An 18,958-nucleotide genomic window follows, 5' to 3' on the forward strand; every position below is an offset into this window, starting at 1 on the left:
CACACGTGAGACGATGCATGAATATAATATAAACAATATACGCGCACATACATACACACACGTACACACACACACACACACACACACACACACACACACACACACACACACACACACACACACACACACACACACACACACACACACACACGCACACACACACTTATGTACATTTAGATGCACGATTTGCATAATATGATAGACGTTTATTAATGACACTTGATGTTAGTCAGAGTAGACTGTGATAATGACGGCGATAGGCCGACGAGAAACGTTACAAAAACAAACAACAATAACGGTGGCAAAAAGGAGAACCAGAGTGTTACAAAATGCAGTTAAAATGATCGTGAGAGTTGTGACGAGCGAATGGAGAGATACAAAGATAGACAAACAGACGGACGACGGACGAACGAACGAGCGAAGTGATGGCCAAGAAGAAGCAAGAAAACGTTTATACTCACGGCTGCCGCGTCTCTTGTCGCCGGTGAGGCTCATGGTCCTGTTGAGCTCACCTTTGGCTGCCTTCAATGTTCGCAAACCTTCCAGTATCTCTTCAGGATCCCTCATTGGTCTCGTGAACGAGCTACGCCGCCGATCACGATTGTAATGCACTATGGCGGGCATATCGGCTTCGCCCATGCTTCCACCTACGAAATAAATTCAATTAGATGGGATTAGATACAATTGCGAGGATATTATTATATCAAAATGACATCGGGGAAAAAAATTGATATGTTTCATTTCCCTGATTCGCAAGACCTAATTCTCTAATATAAAAATGTTTAATTTTAAAAACATACACATTTGTGGTGTTTATTAAAAAAGAAATATTATATTATATTATTATATTTATTCTTATTTGTTTTTCTCTCAATATTATTTTAAGACTTGCTAACTTTCACAATACTTTGCATCGATTTTTGCTGTTTACAATGTTTTATGCGAGCTTCTTGCTGAAGCGACGTAATCGAATAGCGATAATCAAAGAAGCTGTTATTTAAGCCAAGTAGCACTCCAACAAGCACTCGGAGATGCCGAACAATAGCATCGCCATTGGCTAACCACTATGTCGTTATCATTTTTGTAAAGAAGCAGAAGAAGGGTGTGCTTTCTTGAAGAAGAGCCAGTAGAAAGCGGGACACAATTTACTGGGTCAAGTATGTCAATTCATAATGTCAATTTAGAATTTAGATGTACACCGTCCGGAAAAGAGGAGACTGATTTTTTGTTCCTCATATAGATGCTGCTATTTGTTTGATTACTATAGAACTTTGTAATGTCAGAAGTACGCCTATTTTTTTTTTTTTTTTTAAGTAACAAATTTTAATTGAATCCATTAATCTACTTCGAACCATTAATAACCGATTTGAAGTAGATTAATGGATTCAATTAAAATTTACTTTTTTTATTGTGTTAATTAAAACTGTGAGTTGTTATTCAAGACATCATTCGTTTAATTAATATTCCATTCTTTTTATTTCTATTATTTATTTCTACAATTAGTATTCCAATCTTTTTATTTCTATTATTCCTATTAAATGCTCTCATAATTAAGAGTCGCATTAATCTCTCTTGATCGCGAGACCAATAAAATTTATACGAGAAAGATTCTCTTACGCGTCGGTATATTCCCGCTGGAGGGAAAAATGAATCGTCTGTCGAATACTCTTTGTGATACTCACGTTTGCTATCAGTACCGCCCTGACTTTGGAAGCTGCTCCTGCGGCTACCCGGCAGAGATCTGCTGTAATCCCGGTTGAGCTCGTAAGGCTCGACTTCGAGCTGTTCGGACTGGCTAGAACCGCGTCTGGAATTGGCGTGCCAGGCGTGATCTGGATGCAAGAAGCAGAACTCTGGACTACCGCTGTCGCTCTGCGTGTCGTCGCTGTAGCTACGATCGCGCAACTCCTTCCTCAGAAGCCGTTGAGCGATGTCCATTGACAGCGAACCGCGTGGCGAGCAGTACGGCGATTTTCCCGATCGAAGCCCGCGCGGATCCTCCAATCGATACCTAGACATTTCAAAAATTTAATAAAATTTTAAATATAAATTAAAAAAATAATTAAAAATTTAATTTTTTGTTTATATAAAATTAAAATTAATTTATAAAAAAATAATGAAAACATTTGTTAATTTAAAATGTATGATTTATTCTATCAAAATAATCCTTTTTCAGGCATATCATTTAATTATAAAATAATTGAGATATTTTAAAAAATAAGAAAAAATAATTAAAAAATCCAATAATAAACAAAAATATATTTTAATGTATGAAGCATAAAAAATTTTTGAAATTTTTAGAAATAGTTTAATTCTATTAAATATAATATATATATGTTTAATATTATTATTATTATTATTTCATTTATTAATCATATATTAATTTAATTATAGGTTAAAAAAATATGTAAAGAAAATAAATTATATGAATATAAAAATTGAATGATCATTTTAAATTCTTTTATGGATATATGAGAAGAGTTTAACCTTAAGATTAAATATTATTTTTAGTGTTCACTTAACTATAAAGTTTAAAAAGAAGAAAGTAAAAAAAATAATCATCACACTGCGACACATAATCTCGACATTTATATGTTAGTTAATTCAATTTAATTCATTTATTCAAACTGTTATCCTGCAAACGTGCTTATACTCTTTCTTCTTTATGTCGAATATGCTTGACAAGCAATTATGTTGATAACATTTTTTAAATATTATTCTTTTTATTATTTAGATTTTGTAAAACTAAAAACTTTTATATGTTAATATTATTATTTTTATCACATTTTTAAAGAATGTAAAAAAATTCTATAATACTTAAAAAGATATAATAATTGTATTCGAATTATATCCGAAAATTATAGATTTACTCAAGTTTTATAATAATAATTTGATAATTTTGTTTAATTTATAATAATTTTTTTATATAATAATAATAATAATAATAATAATATTAATAATAATAATTATAGAGTATAGCTTGTGATAGTTCACGGATTGCTGTACCATGGCAATCACAGGCTACGTTGTAACAATTTTATGCTATCCAATATGAAGGGTTCTCCAATCTTTATTCTTTGAAAGATGCACTTACCAAACCGCTCGATCATTTTCAAGCGCTCGTTGAACATCGACAGTGCATTCACCGAGGAACACATTATCACCATCAGGACAGTAATCCCAGAGAGTCACCTCGATCGCACGTTCCATCAGGCTCTCGCCATCAACTCCGGTAAAGAACAATGTAGCGTTCCAGATAGGTTTTTGGGTCGGCTCGGCCACGATAGTCTTCCGCGAAGTTGCATCGCCGCTGCATGAAAATCAATTAATCAATCTCTCATTTAGAGTGTCGAGAAACATAGAATAATAAAAATAAATAATAAAGAAGAAGTAAAATCTCTTCGCAAAAAGGTAGTTATAATAAGGCATTTGTAAGAAAAGTAATTTAATTATTTATGCTAAATTACTCGTAAATGTATGTTATTCAATATTATATATTTCAATTTTATAATTATAATTTTTTTGAGTACATATACTTGAATATATCAAACTTATGTATATGATCCTTACTTTGCTTTGATGCGTAATACGAATTTTATGCGATCGGGAATGAATTTCGTGAGAGCCGAAAACGTATGTTGGACATGTTGAATCCGAAAATTTATAAGGTGACTTACCATGGCGGAGCAAGAACGAGTTTGGCGAAAGCCTCCGGCAAGGTGCCGAATCCAGTGTCTTCCCGGGCACATAAGTCGTCGGCCATAAAAACTGAAACGACCAATTCTTTGCGTTCTGCCTCGTATGAAACCTGGATTTGTATGCGACCAGACACCTGCCTCTCTTTTGCTATTTGCTCCTAAAATACAGGAAACCGGTATTAACATCTCGGATATATCAAGACTTAAACGGTTAAAGATTTCTGCCAGTGGTAACGAATGTTCCTCGTTTTTTTTTAATAACTCAGATAAAATATACAAAAAATTAAAGCAAGTAACAACAAAATTGATATTACAAAGATGTCAAAGATCGTTTCGAACACATCATAAATATTAAAATTCGAAAAAATAAGTGTTAAATTATTTATTTTACTTTTATAACAATAAAAAATTTAATAAAAATTCAAAGAAATAATATGATTTGGAAAAGAATCAATAATTTTGAGATACGTTGGAAATAGTGTTATTAAATTATATTCATCAATCAACACACAGTTTATAAAAAGAATAGCGATAAAAATACTTTATCAAAAGTATCTAAATTTTACGATAGAATATTTTGAAGAATATTTTAATGGAACTTTTGTGCCCACTTACAGTTGCCATGAGAAGCTGGAAGCAGAGTTAATTTTGCATGCAGAAGCGGTTTTGCGGTGGAGTTTTGTTAAAGAGATAAAACGATAATAAAAAGATGAGAATGAGCCAACTAAGAGCAGTCCTCGAGGTTTTATTCATGTCAAAACCCATTCCGTGTCACAGACTATGTAGCATAGCAACTATAAATGTGTGTGTGTGTGTGTGTGTGTGTGTGTGTGTGTGTGTGTGTGTGTGTGTGTGTGTGTGTGTGTGTGTAGGGATGTAGTCCTAGAAAAAATCTTGGTTCTGAAAAGTTTATTAATTAAATTTTACTTAATTAATTTAACTTTTTGAGCGGATTAGTCGCAGATCGATAATATGTTCTAAAAATAAGAAGATAAAAAAAATTTTAAAATCCATAATTTTTAAATTTTGATTTTCTCACAAAAACACATACAAATCTTTCGAAAATCTTTAAGTTTAATATTAAAAACTCATTCTTCAACTTTTATATTTATAAATTTATAAATTTTTGTAAGTCTATTTTAAATTACTTCAGAATTACCTTTTTATTAAAGAAACAACAGAAAACAATATATGTTAATTATATAAAATTTATCTTACTTTAATATTTTTGCAATCATATCTTAAAAAAATCTTAGCATATTGCTGGTAAACACTATATATAATAAATCTTTTTCCATATTTTTTTTAGATATTATTTCTTATAAATATATTTAATGTAAATGTGATCATTGGACTACAACCCTGAACGTGCGATACAGTCAAGAAAAACGTTCGTTTAAGCAGATCATTAATTCTCATTCATTTTTTTTTTTTTTGCTATACGCGATCAACAATTTATATATTGTCTTCTTGGTCCTCTGCTTTTACTTCTTTTCCGGCTTGTTCATCCTTCATACGTCTTGTTTCCGTAATTCCAATTTCGCGTGCCTTTTCAGATCGTCCCAATCTTTTTATGTAATGTGAAAATATAATTGAAATCTCCATTATCCTTTTTTTACGTACGGTTTTCTCGGACTGCATACTGTTTGTCACATATCCACATTGTATATTTACTTGAATTAAATAATTTCTTTCAATGCGCAAGCAAAGACACGCGTTTATCGCAACGCGATTCTGCGGCTGCAATAAATCACATTATGACGTTTATATTAGGGAAGGTATATTTGTCATAAAATTTTTATCCGTGATTCTAATATTTTAATAATCGAAACAACTTTAGTGCATGCTCCTGCATTCTCTAAATAAAAACTCGTTTATATCTCGTCTAGTAAATTGATCGTACTGCTGTTTTGTTTATGAAAACAGAAAGCAATTGATATTACACTATTATTATTTTAACTATGAAATAACTATGTTATTTATATTATAACTACGTTAACTATGAAATAGGATATGAATTTGGAATATGAATATGAATCTCATATCCTGATTTTGGAACTGAAATTCGATATCATGTGATAATTATGGAGAAACTTTCCAATGATATGCTGATTTCAGAATTAGATTTTAACATGGCCTATTAAGACGTAATTTCCTGAATAAAATAATATGTATGATAAAAACGCTAATCTAAAATATATAATACGTTTTAAGTTAAAATTATTTAATAAATTTATAAGTAAAGCTTCAATTTTTTTTTTAATATTATACAAAAAATTAAATTCTAATTTTTTAATTTTAGAATACAAGATTAGCACTTACAACAAAAAAATCAAAATTTAATTGTTAAAATATAATTTTCAGTATTTATTTATATAAAAAGACTTATGCATATATATAGGTAGAACTCTCGAAGGTAAAACTCTTGCGGACAATTATTCGTAAGAACCTCCTTGACAACATATGTCAAGGTCAAAGTCATCGGCGTATAGGACCAACTTTGAGAGTTTTACCGATATACATTTATTATAATTAATATAATATTATTATATAAATATTCATAATATATATATTTTGTAAATAAAATATATGTATATGTATATAATCATTGTAAAATATTTTTTTTTTTGTAAATTAGAATAAGAGAGAGAGAAAGAAATGAAAATATAATACAATATGAAAAGATAATTAATAATCATAAGAAGAGAAAAAAGAAGTCAAAATTGCATATACTTGAAGATTATTTATAAGGACAATCTCTTTGCTAACAAGTGCGGTCTCGGTAATGAGAATAGAAAAGTTATCGCAGATAAAAGTCGAGATGAGAGAATCTTTTTATCCCGATTTAAAGTAAAAGGTGAAAAATGAATTTTAATGAAGATGCCGAGATAAGATTCTGGAAAGAAATCACGGCGAAAGTAACCTAATCATCAAGTTTTCTATCTCCATTATTTCTCCATGTAACAGTTTCATATATTAAAATCATCGCAAGTTTTTTTTTTTTGCCGCTTAGTAATCATCGCTGGAATTAGAATCTAAAGTTGGTAAAAATTGTATGACAGATATATTTAAACAATTCTCCTCTTAGGAAATTGATCTGTTTTTTATGCCGCACACATAAATCATTACCAATTATTTATATATAGTTTTTCTTAAATAATACATTTATTATGTATTAAAAACGGATAATCAAAAATGTTAAGATTAATTATCGCATATAACTACTGTGTACACATATTTATTATTCTCTTTTCAATCTTTTTTCAGGCATCTTTCTCAAGCATCTTCCTTATGTTGGCTACCATCTACGCTATAATTACACGTGCACACAGGGGATGGGTTCTGTCGAAGCCGAAAAAATATCGTTGCCACAAGCATTGATGTACAATGTTAGTCTACGGTTCTTTCCCAAGCTCGCACTTCCCAAGTATAGCAACCGACCAATGTTGTGCGATACGCTTCGTCCGTCTCTTCTCTCCGGAAAAATTTATCCGCCGTACGATATCGGCGAAAGTCGATTCGTATTTTTCTTTTTTTTTATTATTCATATTACGATTCATATAAATCCGCACATGCCTCGCGTATATACTAGGGAAAGCGACAATGTGACAACAAACCAAACGCCCCGCGTTTCTCTATCTCAGCAAACCGAACGCTAAAGATTATCGATTACTTCGCTCATTGACTTGTATGGCCAATCGTTGAATATTGAGCAAAAATAACTCCAAAACCCCAAAACGTAAAAACCATAAAAACTAACAGAGCTATTGAATGCCCGTTTGTATCTATTTATATTCGCCGATCGCGTTGCATATCGATGAGACTGCAGCTGACAGGGATTGCAGCAGCATCGACAACAATTCGTGAGTTCGCCACGTGAAAAGATCTGACGGAAGACCGAAAAATTATCTTTCTATCTCGTCAATATAGGGTTGATTGATCGCAATCACAAACAATGCGTTCGGACGTTTGGCATTTGTGCATCACTCAGAACGAGTTTGGTGTTCGTGTGTCTGCGCTCGCAATCAAAATTAAAGATAGCGGATAGATAGGAAAAAAAAAATAGCCATATATAATTTATATGTGTTTTTACGTAGAGAGAAAGACAGAGAGAGAGAGAGAGAGAGAGAGAGAGAGAGAGAGAGAGAGAGAGAGAGAGAGAGAGAGAGAGAGAGAGAGAGCCAGAAAGAAGTTGGTACACGTCGATCTATAAATTGAAATATTACTGAGCTAAACAACGAGGCAGCCACAGACTTACGGGAGAATTGAAAGAGAGAAAGTAAGAGGTAAGAGAAACGAGAGAGTCGCAAAGAAAAGAAAGGAAAAAAAAAAAAAAAAAAACGCTAACGTACAACTAGAATTCGTGCCAGTTGGGAGAGAGTAGCGTGGAGGGCCAATATGCTAAACTTGCTCAACATGGACAACTTACATTTCGTCTTTTTCATTTCTCTTTCGTCTCAGCGGATCTATTGCTTTTTTTTTAATTCTGATCATATTGATTTTTTATATATATACATATACATATACATATATATATATATATATATATATATATATATATATATATATATGATACACGGTGCGGTCGGCTTATGTCAGCGGGTATATATAGGGAGACACACAGTTGCATATATGCACGTATATATATATATATGTATATAGATATGTATAATATAAAGAAACGTAGATGACATCGAGTATGTACATACGTATGGGCAGAAATAACGGAATTTCTTAGAGTAACGTAGAAAGTGAAAAGACGGAGTACACAGAATATGCAGAAATCCAAAGAGGAGTCTCGTGTAAATCTCTCATATATCGGGATGAATGTAAAGAATTAAGGACACAGAACAATAAAAAAGTTAGACAGAGAAATAGGATACGAGAGAAAATGAGAAAGAGAGGGGGGAGAGGGAACAGAGAGAGAGAGAGAGAGAGAGAGAGAGAGAGAGAGAGAAGAGATATCAGCTAAACGAGATAAAATAAAATGAAGCTATATGTGATGAGGCGGAAGTGAGTTCGAAAAAGAGAGAATGAAAGAGCGGAACGCGGCAGATGGATATACATTTATACATATATATGATCTTTCTCTGGCAGGATGAAAATTATATAAAGAAAGATCGAGTGCCACAGCCTCCATGTATATAGTCGAGCTTCTTCCGCGAGAGCCTCTTTTTTTAACTTTTCCGCCGTTTCTCCTTTCTATTCAGATCACTTTTTCGAGAACGCGAGATGGATAATCCTCACATCGCGAGCTCAGGATTTAAATCTCGTGAAGGAAATCTGGAACAGTGTCAGAGCAGTTTTGCGAAAAGAGACTAATGAGCGTTTTTCTGCCCGCTTTATTTATAAAAATGAAATTTTATTTATGAAAATAAAATTTGTTAAGCAACGCTTTATTCATGACATATATATTTTTTTTCTGTATAAATGTAGTTTTGATATTTACACAAATAATACTTTAGGTGTGTAGTTATTTGAAAATTGTGTAAAATGGCAAAATAAAGTAAAAAATTTAAACTAAAAATAAAAACTAAATTTAATAACGCCCCAATTTTTTAGCATTCAAAAAACATTTTGAAAATATGTCGGCAGATACGTCGTGCAACATCCAATTGTGTAAAGAGTAAAATTACAAACACTCGTAACGTTTAATATACGCATAATGTTTTCGATATTACATAATATACGCAATATTAGCATGAATAAAATCCGCTTGACATTATTCCACTTCTTTGGAAAATAAAAAAAATCTTAGGTTTTGAAAAAATTTGACATGTGCTTCGGATCGCTTTCAGGCGACTTTAATTCGCAATGAAGCAAAGAAAGGAGAACAGCAACGACACAACTCGCCCCAACTGACACTTTCATTTTTTTTATGCTACGCGTCTTTTTCTGAATCTTCTTATTGCACGCGCGTTTATAGCGTCTTAACGCGTTTTGCCTCTCTTACGTCAAACGAAAAGCGTGACATTCGTTCTCTCTCACAAAAGCGACAGGCACGCTTGTTTGTTGCCTTTTTCTTTTTTTTTCGCCACCACGTACGTCACGTTTTGGAGGATTTTGGATATTACTATCATCTCTAATTTTATCGTTGCAAATACCCTGCAAAGAAGGACTCAAAGCGATTGTCAAAAACGGGATTTTCAAATGCAAGCGAGTTCTTGAAATTTTGAATTTTTATATGTTGCTTTATCAAAAAGACATCAGCTAAGAATTTTTAAAGACGATATGAGTGATTTATTTTATAAACTTTAAGTCTATTTGCAAGGTATGCGATTTTACAAAATTGGCAAACGTTTGCTGCAATTGTAGAACTTGCACTGAAGAATCGATAAACCCTGAATTTGTTAGCCCTAATATATATCAATAATTAATATATATTAAAATTTATACAAATATTAAAATTTATACAATTATCTATATATTTGTTTTTTTCCACATAGATATATGCTATATGTATACATATATACTGACGACTATTACATTATTTAGCAAACAATAGATTATAGAAATTTCTACATTTTCTGATTCGACAAGAATACTGATTCAATTTTTACCTTCCTATATTAGCAAAATTCTTTGATTCACATTGTTACTTGCTAAAGGCGTTCAGAATCGACGCTGCAGTATCTAACAATAAGGTAATATATCGATTATTACATGTGCAAGTTCTATAAATTGCCAAGTAATAAATGTACTCGCATTAGAGATGTTATTTATGTATTTGTCTTGTCTTTATCAGTTCGATTATCGACGAAACGTACGGGCCGCAAAAGAAGTTTTTTTTTTTTATCAGTGTACAACGTGTCAATATCTTTCTCAACCTGATAAAACCGGATACGCTCTATTCCGTTTATCAATGAACTCTGTCGATTACGGAAATTCTAAAAGTATTGTTATTTTACACCTTATTTAATTATGTTCTACATAAATTTCTCTTTTACTCTCTTACAATTATTTTATAAATGTATAATGACAATTATATATAAAATATATAAGGATAAAGATGAGATAATTGTTTACATTAATCTTACGATGATCTTGATCTTGATATGTTCAAAGATATGACTCTGAGTAACTTTTCCTTGTAATTTCATTGGTGGTGATTGTTTATTAAAAAGTTACTCAGAGTCATGTCCTTAACGACATTCAACATGTCAAGTTACAGGCCATCGACATGTCCGTTAATGTAAATAATTATCAAAGAAAGAAGAAGAAAGAAAGAGACAAATTTGACTTATCGAATTTTATAACGCAAATAATAATATGTCTTGCTGATATAAATAATAAATAAATTTTCAATAAAATCGTAAAACAGAAATTTGGATATATGATAAACGATTCTCGAAGTAGTTTTGGAATCTACAAACAGAAGGTAATAAAAATAATAAAATCACCATTTCTCTTTCTATACGCAGAAAATATATTGAATAACGTAGTCTGAAGTTTGTAAACTACTTCCACTTCGCATGCGGGCTATAAACACAATAAACTATAATATAAATTGCGCCCATTTGATTTTAATTATATGTAGTTTACATCAAAATTAAAGAGAATGCAATTTCTATATCAGAAATTAATTTTTCTTTTCCTAGTTAGATAATTTGTGTTTTCCTGTTAAAAAATATGCCAGTTAAAATTTTTGTGTTAAATATTTGACACATTTATGTGTTGCTATTGTATTAATTAAATTCAAATGTTAATTGAAATAAACTCTAATTAAACGTCATGTTACATTTTCTCGTGCGTTGCGTGAATATACGAATTGCGAGTACGCGCATAATCCGGCACAAGCTTACAATCTAAGGAATCCGTTGTCTGATATACAATATTCTCCCAATGTTCTCTCGACGATATTCTTTTATCCAGCATCCGGACATCGAAAAGCATTGGAGGGACGATGGTAACGTCAATTCCCCCAATTCCCGCGCGATTTTACGTCAGTTGCGTCTGTCACAATTGTGACAACTGACGTCACTTCAGTTCTCGCGTGATTTTACGCCAGTTCAGTGATGGCACATAGCAAGCCAGGAAGTGTCGCACTTTACTGTACTTGACTCTTTTTTTTTTACTTTTTTGTTTTCGTTTTATCAATTCGACCGCTCGAGGACTGCCAAGTACGTTTTCTGCCACGTGTGTGATCGATGCCGGCTCGTAAAAGAATATTCGCGCATTTCGTTGAGTGTCCGGAAGTGTCGAAATAAATGTACGGACGATTGTTTCAACCCGTAAACTGTGATGCGTGCGAGCGCGAATGTATCTTGACTGTATACGTCGACTGTATATGTGTGCGATTGATGTCAATCATGTTCTGCCAAATCGCCATTCGATTGAGGTTTTTTTTTTTTTGACAAATACGCATGTTTCGCTCATGTGATCGAGTAGAATTCGAGAGATATCAAGGATTATAGAGGAATTGAAATGACATTGCTCGCTTTACGATATTAAGATAATTGTTGAGTGTCTCTATGTTATTTACTTGCAGCCGAATTACTATTATTGGAATTTTTATCCACATTCCATTCGATGTAAAGAGATAAAATATTCTACAACTGATTATAATTAAATAAAAATTAATTTATTGTCAGAGAATGTCCTCCCAAAAAAAAAAATTAAATTTTCTAAATGTCATCGTCTTTCAAGCTACACAGTGAACATTTTTTAATGTTAAAATTTTCATAAGAAGCATAATACATATAATTTAATCAGCATATAAATATATAATCAACAAAGTTCATCAATTTCGACATTTTATACAATCCCGCAGATACTTCCGGCTATTTTGGTAAATGCTTTAATGGTCAACACACACGTAACACAACGCTTATAAGATCGGGATAAAAAGAAAAATACATTTGAAAGTTTTGGGGAAGCTGCGCCCTAAGCATCTAATTCTAAGCGGTAGCGATCTTATTCAATAATCGTATTTAAAACACATAATTTCGCTTATAGACATACCCGATTAATCTACGCATATCATTTGATTCTTTAACATTCATACAGGTAGAAATTTGTAGGTAATATTCTGCTTTTTTTCAGCAAAGAATGCATACATATATATATCTGATACAAAGAGTCAATTTATTGCGCGATGACATATGTATTGCACGTTGCAATTATAATTTGAGATATGCAGTATAATATTAGAATATCTTTGTCTAATGTAAAGCATTCATATCGTAAAAATAAATTTCCATTTTGATAATACTCAAGACATCAAAAAATTTAACAGAATATTTCAAAAGAAAGTGAGCGAAAGTTTTTTATAAAAATTCTTATATAATATTATCATTATTATAAATATTTATAATACATAGAATTTATTAAATATAAATGCATGTGCGCATATACATTGCGCAAAACATTGGGCGTTATTCGAATAAATTTTTAATTGAATAAAACGAATATCTTGTTATTCATTATTCATTTATTCGTTATTCGATTTCAATTCGTTATTCGTTATTCGAAAAAGGACAATTATTATTTGTTACTTTTTATTCAAAATAAAAATTACTTTTTTATATAAATAAATAAAATATACATATAAATATTTTTTACATAATATTTTTTTAAATAATTGCTCTGAACCCATAGAGATGTTCAAATATTTTATTTAATCTTCAAGGAAGTCTGATATTTCAACAATTTTCGTAATTTTTATAATTTCTTTATTAATTTCGTAATTTTCAATTTCATTATTAAGTTAATCCTTGCAGCCCAGATAAACGTTAGAAAAATCTAACTGATTTGTTTATTTAGTCCAGGAGTCAATAAACAAAGGTGATATTAGCGTCATTTCTTTTAGTCTAACCGTAAGAACATTATATAGCAGTTTAAAATTTTCGACTGTAAATTATTTATTTATTTAACTTTATTTATATTTTATTGATGATTTATTTTTTTTTCTATTGTGATCATGACATTGATAATGACGAAAGCGGCAACATTCATGATAGCTTTGAGTTTTCAGCTTTAGATTTGAACCAAACATCAGGACCTTAAAATTTAAATAAAAATCATTGAATATAATTCGTCCGTTTTTTTATTTAAAAAGTTTAAATAACGAATAAAAAGATAACAAATAAGTTTCACTTAGTTGTTATCTCTTCGCAATTTTCGTAAGTTTCAATAAGTTTCACTTATTCGTTATCCGCGAATAATAACTAATTAGTTTATTCATAATTCGTAAATAACAAGTAGAATTTATATATATATATATATATATATATATATATATATATACCTTATCTTTTTATTTATAAAATAAATGTTGCTCAACATTGGCGCAGAATAAATTCAAATTTTTTTTTCGTTTGCACAATATACGGATCAAGTATTTGTAAAAAGGATTATTGAGTCAATTTGTCATGTTGTTCTCTTGTTACAAATGACACTTCGTATCAGATACATGCCCCTTGCGCTTCAATGAATTTTATACTCTATGGACGCCTATTGGTCCAACTGTAAAAATCCCTCGCGAGAGATACAGTGGTCCATATAACAAAGTTTTCTAATAATCTATAGATCAAGTAGTAGTTACATTGCCGGTCGCGCACGTAAGATGATCGGCTTGATGTGTTATACGATATATATATATATATATATATATATATATATATATATATATATATATATATAGGCGAAACCGCATCACAATTATTAGCGACGCAATTAAGTCAAAACCTGAGCAAATCTATTTTTTTCAAAGTCTTTCTAATTTGTTTAAACAAGTAAAAAGCAGCAATATGTTTTCAATCGTTTGTGTTTATGCGATAAAGTAGGAACGGGATAAAAAAAATATATAAATATTAATATATAAATATATATACATATATATATATATTTAAATATATATTAAAGAATATATATATATATATATATATATATATATATATATATATATATTCTTTAATTTAATTAAATTGATTAAAGCCAGGTTTTGATCAAACAGCATCCATTTCGTAGATGCACGCCGATTAAAGAAAAAAAAAAAAAAATTAATGTATCAAGTACTTTATCAAAACACCCAATATACACACCTAAAACTGCGCTAAAATACTAAATTCATTTTTCTCCTGTATATTCCGTGCTTTACAATCGCTTCTACATCTTTGAAGCTCGCGTTAATATCTAGGAGCCGTGTGAATTTCCGCTTTCGCTCGTTCGCTGTCTCGAGAAAAAAATAAGAAAATAAATCTGGAAACGAGAGTGATTCTGTAAAAGTTTTTTTTTTATATATATAATATTATAATATTTAAATACAATATTTATGTATGATAATAGTAGGCAAAGAGAGATGTGCCGATGTGTTTTGTACGGTTTCACATGCTAATTAAAAATATACTTTTAATTTAAAATAAATTTATATAATAAAATTGTTTTTTATAACATAATAGCGCAACGAAACACACGTACATATGTGTGTGTGTGAGAAGATCAATATATAATTTTTTTAAATAGAAATATGATTACATAAATGTGCGAGCACATTTAACTATAATATTAAAATGAAAGTTCATCGACGAAGAAGACAGATCTTTGTAGATTAAAATTTATTTTAATCACTTGTTCCCAGATTCTCACGTAATAATCTCGCGATTCATATGAATTTTTCGCGAAAAATTGACGATTCTCATAAAAATCCTCAAAGGCGATACGAGCAACGCGCTACTCACACGATTTTTCTACGATTGATTGTACGAAAGCTTTTCTCATTCTTCAGACAGAAATCGGTTGCGGTGTCGCGTTGCGAAACCGACGGACGGAGGTGTTCATAAGCTCGCGGTTTAATCGATATAATTACACACCCGACCGATTCGTGTATCATGTTCATTTGCGATAATTAATCGGGGGGACTGATCAAATAGCGTTGCTTCAAAATGAACGACGCATCGGCAAACAATCAAATTAATGGCTGAGAGTGAACGCGTCAGACGAGATCGGGGAGGAAGAGGGGTAATTCGATCGCTTATAGATTAATTATTTTAGCACATGACAGGTCTCGGTAGCATTCGAAATTTTGTGTTAATAATGCTTGGGAAAAGAGAGAAAAAAAATTGAAAAAGAAACTTTCAGTTTTAATTATTTTGAAAGGACAAATTTCAGATATATTAAAATATGCATTCCATTAATTGGTTCGCATTTTGATGGAAAACTTTAATGCCCTTTAATTGGAGATGTTACGAGCGAGTTTTTAAGATCAATCTCTTTGTATATTGATATTTACAATGATAGTTTTCAATAATAGTAACAACAATGTATACAAGATATCATATTTATGCATATCTGTTCAAACAACAAGAAATAACAATAATTATGCTATTCGTAATTGTTTTAAATTTTGTCATTTATTTTATAATTGCTTTAGAAAATACATTAATTTTTTTTTTTTAGTACGGAATTTTTCATTAAATAACCAAATAAAAGTTTTAATAAGAGATCTATCTCAATTTCTATGTTTTGTATTAATATTTTTTGCAATCCCGCAAATATATGAAGATAACCGAACACCCCCGCGATTGCGCCGAAGAAATCAAATTGGCGTACACCGTAACGCGCATTTCTGCTAGTGATTGTACGAGTGCTGCTATATGGCCTATAAAGGGATCATATATGTAATAAAGTTGTTTTCGTGTCAAATCTTATCATCGATATTAGACGGTAGAAAGCAGTGCCGTGAATTCAAAAAATTTCATGTATTTTAATCAATCAAAAATATCATTAATATACATAATCTTACGTAAAACTCTAAGTAAATACACAAATATATAAATATGCCGATATATAAAATCGGCACTATATTTGTTTTTATATACTTTTTTATTTTTATCTTTATGTTTTTATATTTATCTATAATGTTTGTATTAAATTATTTTTTTAAGTACAGCTGTTCAAGATTGATGTCCTTATAAAAATGTTTTCTAATTTTCGTAAAAGTGTCAAATGTGATCATATAACGGGGAGATATTTGTTTTCAGCAATACATTAACCATAACATTTTAATTGTAAATTTATAGGAACATCATATTACGCGATTGTTGAGTGAACTTTAAAGGTAAACAGTCTGGTGTAATAATTGCGATATTTATGTAGCTTATTTTTCGCTACTGCATTATTATTCGAGTATACAAACGGCTAAGATCACTATCACCGATTGAGAAACAGCATACATACTATATCATGTGATATTAGAACAGCATATTATCGGATATTCACGGCACTGGTTGAACCTCGTCGTCTTTTTCTTTTTCTTTACTAGCTATAATACACAAAAAACAGTCTTTTCCTTAAATTTCATCTGATAGGTGGCTCGAGGAAATTTTTTACAAATGCGACAAGAAGCTAATTCCGCTAATAATTTCGCTTACTCTTGCTAAAACTCTGTGTCTAATATAGGATACTTTGTGATCCTTAAATCACCGCGATAACGGATAAAAATGACAAAAGGGGATGAAGCAAAATGAAAGCAATTAGCAATAAATTCCTTGTAACTCACGTAAGCCAATGATATATGACGATCGCTATTTTCTCATCAAGTTTTATTCTTTCGTGTAATTTTCGTAAAAAAAAGGAAACAAATACACTGATTGTAAAATTTCGATTTTTGAAATATTGAATTTTGAAAATGCGCAATAGAGGGAATGACGTATCTGTTACATAATTTACTGCTTGCCATTAAAATATTCTGATATTATCTTTCGCCCTCTGAGAACTAATTCAAAATATTCAAAATAGAATAATAATCGAACTAAAATAATTAATGTAACGTAATAAACAAATATAAGATTATAATAAAAGATTCGTCTATTCGATGGATCACGAAATTTTGCAAATATTTTTTTTCCCTTTTTTTTTTCTTATCTCTTTTCTTCGATTGGTATCGCATGAAATGCGCGATTGTGATAACCTCGTATCTTCATTATTCATAAAATTTAAAAAGTTACGTTAGCTTTTGCTACACTCTTTTTCTTTTTATCACGAATTCTAAAATCACACGAGCTCGAAATTATCGTTAAAGATCAAAAAACTACCAATTACTACATATCATATCAATCGAGTTGAATGGTTTTCAATTTTTTTTTTTTTTCAATTATCTAATTCCTCAAAAACATTCTTCAAATTTCCTATATCCTCGTTGATTATCTTCGTCTTTTTATGAACAGATTTTTTTTCATTAGACGCGATCGAAACTTATCTGACGACAATACGAAGAACATGCTCGTTTTGTTTTGAGGAAAAAGGGACACCATAGCTAATTACATCAATATACGTACAATATTTACATGTAGCGGTTTTCGCGCACAATCAGTGAAAATGTGCGGTTGAACTGTGTCGCATCGTTTTTTACTGAGGTAAAATTGGCGTGACTTGAGTGGTCTTACTTTTCAAGAATAATGCTCAGTCAGAATATCCGAGTACTTTTCAGCTTTTCTTAAACACCACTGACAATGCGCCTAGATAAGATTGTCGGTCCGTGAGAAAGATGTAATTTGGATAGCCATTCGGCTATTAGATCAAAGAGTTGAGCACCCGAATAATTCAAGATTGAACTAAAAATTAAATAATGCAACAATTAATGTAAAAATAAATTTTTTGAATACATGAAAAATTATATCACATTTTCATCACAGAAATTTAGCATCATTATTTGTATATTAATATCAACATTAAGATTAAACTTGTTATAGTAAAGATGCGTACAGATATTAAAATTTTATAATTCGCAGTTGTAAACTGGCAATTAACTGTAAAATTTTTTTACAAAATAATATATAAAAACTTAGAGACTTGAACGGACAAATTTTTACTTAATTTCCTATTGCACAAAAAAAAAAAATATTGCGACAAATCCAGGGAATTAAACAATTAGTCGAAGCGTTGAAGATGTAAATTGATCATGTTGTTTTTTACGCGACAAAATTGACTCACGGACATTTCGACTGCGATTACCATTTTTTTAAATTATTCGTGACACTTTTTACACGCTTCGGCACATTCACATAGCTCGATCATTTTAACTGATTTGCGTCGACGCTGAAAGCCGCGGTCTCACGCATTCATTTACACATGTCACCCGTCACGTTTACATCCGTCGTTTACACGCGTGCACGATCAGTTCGTGTTCATATATGGCTAACATGAATAACACGTATTATATTATATGTACAAAAGCAAAGAGAGGATGCGTGAGGGAGGATGCCTTTTTCTTTTCCTTTAGCTGCTCCCTTGCGCTTTTCTCTTTCTTTTTTTTTTTTCTT

At 30.9% G+C, this 18,958-nt stretch overlaps 1 protein-coding gene across 1 annotated transcript in view; it reads right to left on the reverse strand.

Annotated features, from left to right (window-relative positions):
* LOC126856246 (regulating synaptic membrane exocytosis protein 1) overlaps positions 1-18,958 on the reverse strand; it is a 161,459-nt gene that overhangs the window by 10,247 nt on the left and 132,254 nt on the right. The window contains exons 16-19 of the mRNA XM_050604587.1: positions 3,678-3,856; positions 3,095-3,310; positions 1,683-2,011; positions 462-647 (exon numbers count right to left, since the gene is read on the reverse strand). Coding sequence (XP_050460544.1) covers positions 462-647; positions 1,683-2,011; positions 3,095-3,310; positions 3,678-3,856 — 910 coding nt within the window. The remainder of the gene's footprint in view (positions 1-461; positions 648-1,682; positions 2,012-3,094; positions 3,311-3,677; positions 3,857-18,958) is intronic.

This window comes from Cataglyphis hispanica, chromosome 18, assembly GCF_021464435.1.
Source record: "Cataglyphis hispanica isolate Lineage 1 chromosome 18, ULB_Chis1_1.0, whole genome shotgun sequence".
Lineage (NCBI taxonomy): Eukaryota > Metazoa > Arthropoda > Insecta > Hymenoptera > Formicidae > Cataglyphis > Cataglyphis hispanica.